General features: G+C 38.8%; 1 protein-coding gene across 1 annotated transcript in view; it reads right to left on the reverse strand.

The window, feature by feature from the left end:
- Nucleotides 1-12,099, reverse strand: part of EIF2AK3 (eukaryotic translation initiation factor 2 alpha kinase 3) — a 43,741-nt gene that overhangs the window by 6,924 nt on the left and 24,718 nt on the right. Inside the window, exons 5-13 of the mRNA XM_086747447.1 lie at nt 11,062-11,296; nt 10,656-10,818; nt 9,301-9,438; nt 8,642-8,764; nt 7,836-8,056; nt 7,367-7,479; nt 6,207-6,329; nt 4,816-4,965; nt 3,049-3,817 (exon numbers count right to left, since the gene is read on the reverse strand). Coding sequence (XP_086603573.1) covers nt 3,049-3,817; nt 4,816-4,965; nt 6,207-6,329; nt 7,367-7,479; nt 7,836-8,056; nt 8,642-8,764; nt 9,301-9,438; nt 10,656-10,818; nt 11,062-11,296 — 2,035 coding nt within the window. The remainder of the gene's footprint in view (nt 1-3,048; nt 3,818-4,815; nt 4,966-6,206; nt 6,330-7,366; nt 7,480-7,835; nt 8,057-8,641; nt 8,765-9,300; nt 9,439-10,655; nt 10,819-11,061; nt 11,297-12,099) is intronic.

Consider the following 12,099-nt stretch of genomic DNA (forward strand, 5'->3'; position numbering starts at 1 on the left):
CTCCTCCAACAAATACACAAGAAGTCAACAAGATCAGTCTTGCTTCACGGAGCAAAACTGTTCTTCATGGAAAGTTTTATTTCTTGTACTTCTCTGGCTGAAAACAGACTTGTCTCTGAATAGACTGGCATATAGTTTCTACAAATTAAGGAGAATGGACTCTTTGCTGTTGCAAACTACCAGCAAAAATATGCCATCAAGATCATATTTGGAAAGAGGAAGTCAAAGGCAGATGCACACAATTTTGATTTAAATCAGAAGAACACAACCACCTAACCTCTAGTTATCTTGCCACTTGCACGAAGAAATTTCTCTCCAGATTCTTCTGAGTAAGAATTCTGTATTTTTTCACAGATATGAGTAAGCTGCTCACATATCTGGAAGACTGCTGTTTAATTCCATTAATACTGCAAAAGATTGTTCTTGCACTTCTATGAAACTCAATTTCTTTTGAGCTGTCGAGCATGACCAATGCCTTACCCTGGGAATATCAGTAAATTCATTTGACAGACAGACTTCTGCTTCTGTACTTCATTTTCTTCAAAAGAATTTGGCTTGTGACCTATTCACTTGACCACGTAAGTTTCTGCCATCTTGTCATTATGGTAACTCTGATTAGTAGGAGGCTAATTAACTAATGTGCACTGTTAATTTAAATATTTAAAAGATCTTCTTGAAGCTTTTAATACACGTGTATACAAATTTATTTTCACAGAGGTCCATGAGTTTTTGTTGGTGACAATGGGAGCAAGAAGTGGCCTCTGCTGTCAGCTAGCTCTGCTTCTGGCAAAGACAAAACAGCTGTACAGGTTATTTGCTTATTGGCACTGCCACGAACTTAGGGTTGCATGACCAATCTCTTGGATAAATTACAAGATTAGTTGAGATATGTTCCTAGGAGCTTCTGAAAACTATGGAAAAATACATACTGGCCGTTGTTTTGACCAAATTAACACATAGCAGACAAATACACTCCCAGGATCCAAGAACAGCATCTATACATACACGGGAAGGTTTTTTGGAGGTCGGAAGTCGTTTGTTCAGGGAGAGCCTTTCCAAGTTGTTTATACCAAGCAAACAAAATAAAGTATCTTGTTCAAATTGCTGCCAATATTGAACTTTAAAATGTTACAAAAAATGCTACACAACTGCTGATTAAGACTAATACAGCTTGAAGTGAACAGCTACGCAAGCTTTACTGAACAGAGATCTCAGTAAAGACTGCAGAGTTCCAACTGACAGTATTGTGAAAAAAGGTAATTAATTAACATGTCTAGCAACATATTAGTACAGGAATTTAATTACTTTTCTGGTCAGTTTTGCAAGCACTAAATATTTTTCAGATAACTGGTTCAAGGCAATTGCTTAATGCTGATGGAGAAAGAAAATACTTGGATGGGTTCATGAGTTTTTCTAACTTGGACATATCCTTTCAGCGTTTCTGAATCTGAATCCCCTTTTACTGCCACATCTGAGATGGCATATTTATCTTTTCTTTCTACTGATACCAAAAGATTACCATTTGTGAAGCTACAACAGCTGTAATAATCATTTCAGTATTTACTCCATCAAGGTGGGTATTAATCATAGAGTCACAGAATGGTTTGGGTTGGAAGGGACCTTTAAAGGCCATCCAGTCCAACCCCCTGCAAGGAGCAGGGACATCTCCAGCCACATCAGGTTGCTCAGAGCCTCAACCAACCTGGCCTTGAATGCCTCCTCAAATAAGCAAAGAGAAACAGGAACTGGCTCTTCACTGTTTGGCAAAAGCAAACAGCTTTTCTCATAGCTTAGAATAATAAGACTAGCTTCAGTTGGGCTCTTTAATTAAATTCTGGTATTGGGTAAACACATGTTGACATTTCCAGTACTAAAAGTTCCAGCAAGATCCGACACTAACATAAGAGCAGAAGCAAAATCAAAGAAAAGGTACAAAAAGTCACTCCTGACTACAGTTACATTAAACACCAGAGGTAAAAACCACTTTTCCCAGTCTTAACCATCTGGATGTTACGAGATGTTAAAAAGATTATGAATCCTTCAGAAAGCTGCATTGTGATAGTTGGCACTGACTCAGAATTCAACTCCAGGCCAGTTTACATTTCAATCCTAGAGCAACAATGCTTTATTTTTTCCTTTCTTTAACATGGGGTAGCACTGCTGCTCTTGGGCAGTATAGCTACAGGAAGGAGGAAAAGATCAGAATGAGAATTATAGAATCACAGAATCATTTAGGTTGGAAAAGACCTTTCAGATCATTCAGTCCAACCGTAAACTTAACACTTCAAATTATCTGCTTCACTTGAAACAGCATAACAGGATCCAAAATAGCTTTCTTTGCCACACAGCTCAGCAATGAACAACCCTGTACAAAGAGCATGAATTAAAAATGCCATAAAACAAGCACTACTGATCCGTGCCAGGTACAAGAAGTCTTGCTGTAAGAAAGACTTTAATTGCAATAATGAATGATTAATGTTTATTTCCTGGAGCACCGCACCTCCAGATTATTGCAGAGAGCTTAACTCAGCTTTTGTAACACCCACGCTGAGGTCACTGATAAGAGTCAACCATCTGAGCAGGATTTGTCTCCAGTGCCGTATTACTCCCACATACAGATAAATTGTACCCGTGTCCACGCACTCAGGATCTGTCAGTTTAAAGCAGAACTTGCCACTGAGCTACTGCTGCATTAGGAGCAGTCAAATTTGGAACTGCTGACGCTCAAGCTTGTAACGCAGTGGAGGGTCAGTTACTCTGGGACGCCATTGGAGTCAGTCCATGTGTTTCAGGTATTTTACAGCACCAGAGACTTTTGTATGACACTCTGGGCACAGATAATTCAAGTTATGATAGTTCCAAAGATAATCTCACAGTTTCTAAACCAGAAAATGTTTGCCTATAAGACACAGCCAGTGAGATAATCAGTTACAACTAGAATTTGGAAAGCTCAGGCATTCAGTAAACTGAATTCAATAAAACGATCATGTCAATAAATAAATTAAAAAAACCTCAACACATTTCCTACAGTAACCTATGAATACAAACCTTGAGATCCCTGTGCATTAATCCTTTGCTATGCAGAAAGTCAACAGCTTCAGCTATCTGCAGAAATATCTGCAGACACTCTGTCCTTTCCCTCTCCTCTATCATGCATCTTCTGCTCATCCAGTCCTTAAGGTTCTCTTTCCGGCAGAGCTGCATCTGGATGTAAAGATACACCTTTGGAGAGGTGGGCTTGACTTTTTCTGCAATATTTTTAGAAAGGTCCAGGCTTAAACTTGTTGGTCTTGGTGGAGAAACAGAGAGTGGACTTCCTGAAGTAGATTTCTTGTTATTAGATTCCTTTGTACTTTTTGCCTTATCCTCAGAAAGACTCTCATCACGTGAAACACCAACTTTATCCTCCTTACTGGAAGCATTTCCACAACCAGAATCCTCAAACACAATAGAAGAGGAGGTCCCTTCCCTCAGATGTACAACAGGAACAGCTGAAGAACAAATTTCCAAGGAATGACCCAGCTCATTATTGTTGATGGTACTGTCTTCTACATCACAGCCTGTAAGGATGCTGTCCTGAAGGTTTAATAGTGGATCTTCTGACTGGTGTAAGTCTCTGTTGTCTGTGGCAGAAAATTCCAGAGGAGAAAACTGGCTTCCAGATGAATCGGAATGACCACAGGGTATTCCCACAGACCTTACCCTCTCCGATGAAGTGGCAATAACTTCAATGTGCTCCTTTGTAGAAAATGGCTCTGTTCTGATCTTAAATGATGGGACATCCATTGGACTGGGAGAACTGAGTGGCCAGTCAGTGCTAGAAGAACAAAATCGGGAGATCAGTACTATAGAAACGCATTTTCAGAAGCCCAGGTTTTAACAAATGCTACCTCTGAGAACTGTGTCATAACACAACAGTAAATAACTACCCAAGCGTGGGAATCACTAATAACCAAGATTTAGCATCTGTTTTTCTTAGGGAGGGTAATGTTTTCTCATTTAGACAAGAGTGTTGGCAAAGGAAAATTTAGCAAGCTCCACTGCCTGGATTCCCAGTGTGCAATCAGACTCATCTTCAGCTTGAAAAGATTCAGTCCTTTAGCACATGCATTGCAATGAGTATTCAAAGTGCCTTGGAAGAATTACAGCTGTGAAATGTTAATTTGGTGCCTGAAATATAAAGGTTGCTATATTCTAAAAACTGTCAGGCATGTTAAGATGTTATTATGAGACCACTAAATAGTCTTGTATTAGGCTTCATTCACTAAATGCTAACATATATCCTCTTTTTTCTCTCTCTTAACATCCTTTAACTCCTTTATCTAAATTTTCTATTTTTAACCTACTTCTACCAAGCTTTATAAATCCCCACTCCGATTATCCCTCACAAGATTTATGCTGAAATAAAATCATTGAACCATTGGAGGACTGAATCAGATCCATATAAACCAAAACAAAGAGAAGGAAAGCAGTGGAAAGGAACAAAGAGGACAGAGATGCCGAAGTTCAAAATCACATCACAGTAGCAATGCTCCAACCTTCCAGCCACCCAAAGATACAATTACAGTAGTTAAGAACTACAAGATGTTTCCTAAACTGAAAGAAGAACCTTAACACAACAGAGGACCCAAAAATTGAGAACGCTACGCACAAGTGTGATGTATTTGTACCTTGTTCAATTGAAAAGTTGACCGGCTAAGTTAATAACCATCTTTCCTACATACTCTCTCCATCTTCCTGGATCATCTACCAGTGCTCCAGCTCTGTTGATGTACAGCCTCAAATTCAATTGTTAAAAAAACCCACACAAGTTACCTTTCATCTTTTAACCACTGTTCATCCATCTTTTCCTGCCATCTCTCAGGTGGAGCTTCCAGCCATGCGTTGAAATATCGAACAATACCTGGATGCTCAAGTTTAGCCAACGCCTTGACTTCCCGCATCACCTTCTCACGAGCCAGCTCCCTAGGATTTGGGGTGAGGAGAAGAAAAGCAGAGACACGGTCACATAAAGCAACAACAGAGCATAGATAATATAAGACAGCCTGGTATAAACCAGACCAATAGTATTGCTCTTCAGACCAAAAGACAGATATGTCTTAAACCCCCCAGAGTAACTCCTTTAGGTTTGAAGTGTGGGGGAGCAGTATGTGCTCATAACAGCTAAATATTTAGTCATTCTTTTTCAAATAATTACAGGTAGCAAAACTGAGAAGAAAAGGTTCATCTTGCTCTCAACTGTTTACAAGGATGGAAAAAAGACCACTAAACAGCAATACTCTACAGGGATGTAGAAGACACTGGCAGAAAAGCAGACAGATAGTAATACCTCAGTATTTCTTTTTTAATTGGCATAACATAAGGAGACTGCATAAAGACTATCTCCGTTCTACGGACAGGAAAGCAGGTAGCCTGCTCTCTTACTGAAGAAAACAATCTCTCTTCATAAGACCATAAATGGATCAAATGAAGTCAAAAGGTTTTATTTAATGGATTTGAATACGCTTGGAAAAGAAGAACTTAGGCTACCTTAAATTTCTGAACAAAACCTTTAATCTTAAATAGTCACGCTTATTTAACACATTCAAAAAAATAGTAATTCTAGATTTCATAGCTTTACCCCCTCCCTCTACTGGCCTGCCTGTTGCTGTTCTAACTTGAGATTTCCAGAAGCAGTGTCTCCCATCTCCCACTAAAAGGAAGTGCTGCAAGCTCTGTGTAGGGTAATTCAGCAGCATGGCTTGACCACCTATGACTGAAAGAAAAGGTAGGGGTTGTGGGACCAGAAAATGAAACAAATGGACAAATGGAGTCAGAAAAGCTGGTGAGGGAGAGAGAAAAGAAAGAGAAAGTGGAGTAGGAAAGGTAAGGAGAAGAAGGAAAGAAGCAAATTAACAGCACTACAAATAACTGATCCTGTTATAAAAGGCTCTATTAATCAAAGAAATCAAGGGAGTTCCCAGGTAGCTGCAGCATCCTCACAAGGGTCCTGCTGTGTAAGTATTTTAGCCAAGCAGGTCACCCTTCTGCTGTGATTAAATACGCCGAGTTCTCAATGCCAAAACTAAGTCACCCCCCCAGTAAAAAGTATGTCATTCATCCTAATGTAATATCTGGAGAACCAGTTCAGGAACAGATGGTTCAGTGCGGGACGAGATCCCACCATTCATTTGATACTCCTTCTGTATCTCAAACTCTTTCATTACCTGTTAGGTAAACGGATCCTTTTGATAGCATAGTTGCAGTCATCCACTTTATTTCTGGCTTCAAAGACTACTCCAAAACCTCCACGACCCAGACACTGAATTGGTTCAAAATCTGTCAGATATCTTGGAGAAGGGTGTGAGGAAGAGACAGAAGAATGCAGGGAGGACAGAGGAGAAAAATGCATTAGTATAGATAGAAAAATAAAGCTGTTTATGACTAAGAGTGAAATATTTCTGTACAGGCAACACATGCTGAATGACTTGTAGCACTTCTTATCTTCTTTCCCTGCTCACCCGCTGAGGCAATCAGATGGTTTTCTATTTAGGCAATGGCCAGTTGCTGATTATGCATTCATTCAGTGTCTATCACAACCCAGCAAGATCCATTATGCATGCACATGACAAACCGAAGAAGTTTTTAAGAATACCAGGTTGCATGCTTCCTGGATCATGGACCATCAGTACGTAGTCTAAGTTTCTACACCCAAACTGCGTGGTGACAGCTAAGTATTCTCTAAATCATTATTTGCCTTTAACCCCATCCCAAATAACTATTTCTGCAATTAGTCCTTCTAAGCATCCCTTCTGAAACATCCTTTCTTATTTTTCCTCATTTTAAATAGACAAGTTTTTACTTTCAGTGAATTATAAATGTACAGGAAACGGTCACATTTTCTCCAGAGTATCATGACACGCCCTTATACACGCTTCTGTCTTAACCAACTCCTTCATAACAACAACACAGGTTTGTTCCAAATACAGCCTGCTTATTCTGCAGAGTACATAAAACATTATCTGTTTCCACCTGCAATTGCCTTTCTTTACTTTAATCCATAAACACAGAAAAAGTGGGAGTAAAAACTGATTAAGATTTTCAAGAATCAATCTTCCATTTCATGTATCAGCAGGAAACAAGAGAGCAACATTCCTGATCACAGGTATCCTGTAGACTCTCTGGGATTGCTTAGAGTAATCATAACTGCAAACTTCCACTGGAAACGGGGTGACAGGGTTCTTCCTGTGAGTTGCTGATTATCTTGCAAAGTTGGAGGACTACGACCACGGTAGGTAAGAACAAGTGAACACCTACTCTTTCCTCCAGACAGTATTAGCTGTCACACTGACTAAAAGCCCCATACATGTTGTTGAATTGAGCTCACCTTGACACGTATCCAGAGTTCTTGACATCGCTCCAGCTGCTGTCTTTAACATCTCCACAAGCGGGCTCGTATTTACTATCAGTCTGACACTGTGTTTCAGATTCCTTCCGCAGCTAACAAGGGTTACCAAAATGAGAACAAAAAAAAACCAAACAAAAAAAATTCAACTCCTTTAGTGCTTGAGACCAGTTTGTACCCCCAGACACGGCATTAAATAATTTCAGTGCAAATATCTTCAATGATGTGTCAGGTATGGTTGAAGCAGTCTGACCTGCTTGCTGAAGCAGTTACGCAAATCGTACACAGCAGCTGACAGCACTCACAGACAGATTAAACAATAAATTTAGGCTTTTGATTTTGTTATCTCATTAGTTATTACCTTATTAATACTACTCATTGCAGACTCAAAACCGAAAAAAAAGGCTAGAGTAATACCTTCTGTATTCAGGATTCAGGAAAAAATACTTACTCTGCTGTAAGGGTGGGGATGAAAAAGTTTGCGTACAATAAAAGTTGTGGCCACAATGCAAAATATAATGGTGCCAACAATTTCCTTCCACCAGTGAAGCAGAAGAACAGGATCTTTTTTGCGAATGTTCTTGTAATGTGTATCATCAAAAAATCTAACCGTGATCTGGGTGCTACGTTTGCTTCTCTCTCTCTTGTAGTAGGGTAAATAATAACCATTATCTGTGTATAAAAGACACAAAGAGGGCATAGATTTATTTATAGGTAGCTAATTTCATTTTCTCATTAATAGGTTTCCGCAACAGATACATGTGTTTGCATGCTGCATGATTTTAAATGGCACATAAGCAAATTCAGTTAATCAAGGTTGTGGACTCCGAGGCAACAAGATCTCCCACCAAGGTTTACCACTTCAGAAGGCCTGACCACTGATAGCTTTAAAGCAGAATATTTTCCACATGGAATACTTTACACTACCAGGCTGAGTCTCTAGTGGTGTTAACAAATTCTGAAAAAAAATAATTCACAAGCGTTTTCCACTCGGACCAACTATCACTGGCAATGCCAATACACACAGTACCTCTTGTAGCAGCAATTCCTGGCACTCTGAAGTGCTTTGTGTGGCGCCAATTATACATACATCGCGATTTGGAAATCCTAGTTTGGGCAATAATTTCCCAGTTCATTAAATGTTAAAAAAATACACATACTTAAGATCAAAGAAATAGTTGTTTATTGAATTTCACAAGTAATAAATGAGTAAACCTTGCCATTTGAAACACTTCAAAATTTGGAACTTCCACCTACCGTATGGATACTGCAGAACTGAAAGTGCTCCGTTACTGTACTCTTCATGAGAATACTTGTCATTGCTGAGACACTTATCGAACTCATCAGACCCCACCAGCACTGGAGTCCTGGAAGGAGAATCTAAGCATAGAAAAGAGAATTTTCTGAGCTGAATTGGTTTTCTTTATTTTAATGAGAACTCCAATTGCATAATCTTAGAGAACTGAGAACCATGAGAACCAAAATTAAGGCAAGGAAACATTAACAAGGGTATTTTAAGGTCACAGTTACTTAACACCTCACCCCCTTGCCAGAGTACTAGTTTTGGACAAGTCAACTTGCTCATATTCACATCACTGTAAAAAAAAAAAAGCAAACAAAACAAAACAAAAGGAAAAAAAAAACCAAAAACCCCACTTCCTCTTTTTGTTGAAAAATTTGATTTAGAAGACTCAATATTTCATTATTAAAAAAGACCCTGTCAAATCCATAGTAAAAGAAAGCAGACATTAAACATTTCATTAGAAAAAAATAAACAATTAATAAAGCACAGAGATAGTTCCTGAACTGGTTTACAGCTGGAAGCATTAGACTAGTTTGAAACATATTGGAAATCAGAAAGATGTCCTGTCTTTTCAGAGCTAAGACAGTAAACGAAACTCTGAATTGTTACTTACGGATTAAAGGTTTCCATTTGATTTTGGGAAGAGGAATAATTGCATTATCGTTCCTGGACTCCAGAGCCTTTGGGTTGGTTGGGAATTTCTCAGAAATTCTGACTGATGACTGAAGATACAACTGGCCCCTGTACATACCTAAGTAATAAGCCAGAGAGCATATCAGTCTTAAGATTTAGTTCTCTTCAGCCCCAGCATAAAACTGCAGTTAAAAGACGTGGTTAACAACATTTTTGAAAATATTTCTTTATCTTCTGAGAGTCTAAGTTAGTGACTTTCATTACTAGGCTGGATGAATTCAAGTAATATGCCCCCTTTGTTCTCGAAAAGCAAGAGATCGGGACACCTAATTTTCACTGCTGGAGAGTTGAGGCTGTAGAAAAATGCCAGCAATTTTGAAGAGCTATAAAGCAGCTTGGGCTTTGCATTGGTAAGAAGAAAGTTTGAAAGAAATTGCAAACCTCTACCCTTACGAATGCTGGTACAGACTACTCAACAGCCATTACCAGGAAGGTTGGAACAAGCTGTCTTCTTCCTAGTGTTAATCTTTATCTGTGTAACCACTAACAAAACCAGCACAAGGTGTGAAGACTTACAGAAAAAGGCTAAGGCTAAGTCTTAGAAAACCAAAGCGCATGTACTTCCCAGAGACAGACAGACAGCTAAGAGGCAGAAGGACCTGTGGCCACTATTTCAAATTGCCACAAACTACATCAAATAAAGTCTGGCAGCTGGATGAAAACCCAGTCACATAAAATCTTATAAACTGATATTTCTGATATTAACGGTAAGTTACTGTAATCAATGTAGAGGGAAAAATGAATGTCACAAACTAATAGGCTGGAGGTGGATACTGCTTGTTGCTCACTGAGCAATAAGACTGCCCCGTTAGTTACAAACCTATCTTGAAAAGTTTCAAGACTTTCAATCATCTCCAATGTACTGAAACTACAAAGCAGTGAACATTTCAGAATGAAAGAGGAAAAAATCTATGGTTTTGAAAAAGGAAAAAAAAAAAAAAAAAGAAAAAAAAGGGGAAAAATCTTTTAACTATCACAGTAAAAGTGACCAGAACAGGCTAGGAAGAGATGAGAACACATCTCCACCTTTTGAAAATCTTCAAATCAAGAGAAGGTGCCTTTCTGGGATATATACATCAGTGAAGCCTCAATTTTGGAGCTTTATAAAGCAACATGGGTTAAACTTAACAGCCTACATGATGCAGAATATCAGACTGGACATGTTACAGTTCCTACTAACTGTAATTTACCAGTACAGAAAAGTCTGCTTTACTACAACCTCAACAAAGAAAAGGACAATATTTACTACAGAAAATGCTGCAGTCGGTGTCTCACCTAAATAGACGCTGGATTCTGTGGCCCCTCTGGCAGCTTCCACAAGATCTTCTTCATCTTCCAATACTTCATTGTTCGCAGTGTAACTCGTGTCATCAAACAGACTGATCGGAATTACTTTGCCATCCTTAACCAGCCATGCAGAAGCGATTGGAGTGCAAAACTGAGGAAGACAGAGGTAACTGGAAAATGAATGTTGTACGATCTAGATATTATATAAGAATAATGCTAAACACTGCGCTTAAATTCCTTGGTTTTGTAACAGCTCAAAGTCAGCTACAAAAATTACAAGCAGATGTCTGCTTATTTACAAAGACAGCACCAGAAATCCAAGATGAAGGACATCATCTGTGATGCTGCAAAACTAGCATTTTTGTAACATTTAATATTCTGCCTTTTCCCCTACCTGGTATTCCCATTCCAGATGTCCTCCTCGTTTGTTAAAAGCCATCACCTTCCAGTCAGCTACTGAGACCTTTATCACTGTATCCTTCATTATTGCTTCCTGCTCATCCACATCTGAAATAATTTTTGTTTCTTCTTTGTTCATATTTGATTTAAAATTGCTCTCAATATATCCCGCTCTAGTTTCAATATCTGGGACATACCGCAGCTCAAAGTGACCAACGCTGAAATTCCACCTTAAAGAAAAACATAAAACCTTTGTAGAAACACCTTACACATTCCAAGGAAGCCCCAAATCCTCCATTCAGAAAATTCTTACACTGAATTACCTATATTTGGCCTGTATTTTCACAGTAAACTCTTAGATTGTCAGATGAACACAACTGTACCAGGAGGGGGAGTGCTAATTCACAATACAAATCAAAGGAGCTGAGAAATCTTATCCAACATGACGGGTGAGTTGAGGAAGCAGTTGGTCAAGTAGGGCCAATGGTATTAAAGGTTTAGTACGTGGAGAGGGCAATTAAAATCACCAAGTAGTACAGCTGGGTCTGTCTAATAGGAAAAAGTTATGTAGCTGATAAAAGCAACAAGTACAAAGCATTTAGGAAGCAGCATTCTACATAAGACACATTTCTCTTCATTAATAAAGTGGATTTAATTTGAAAAGTAAGGTTTTTCAAGCTGAGGGAGGGACAGTGCTTTTTTGTGTTCTAACCTCCCGCACAACCTAACACAGGGTCTCTTTGACAGGTATTTCATGAAACCAGGACTACTCATGTCCCATAGGTTAACAGCAAAAAGACAACTGTAGAAGGAACACGGAGTTGTCTTACATCGCCAAAAGCTGTTTAATTTTTGTAAAACAACACATTATGGCAGAAATTGAAGATTCTTTTCAGAAAGAGAAAGAATAATTATTTTCTTTTTTTCATTATATAGCCCAATGCTGTAGAGAAGATACAGACGGAAAAGGATGGTTAAGTCTGTGTCTTGAATAGCAAGAAGGGAGAAAATATTTATTGAACAGTAAGTTTGG

This window comes from Chlamydotis macqueenii, chromosome 4, assembly GCF_036417535.1.
Source record: "Chlamydotis macqueenii isolate bChlMac1 chromosome 4, bChlMac1.mat, whole genome shotgun sequence".
In the NCBI taxonomy this organism is placed as follows: domain Eukaryota; kingdom Metazoa; phylum Chordata; class Aves; order Otidiformes; family Otididae; genus Chlamydotis; species Chlamydotis macqueenii.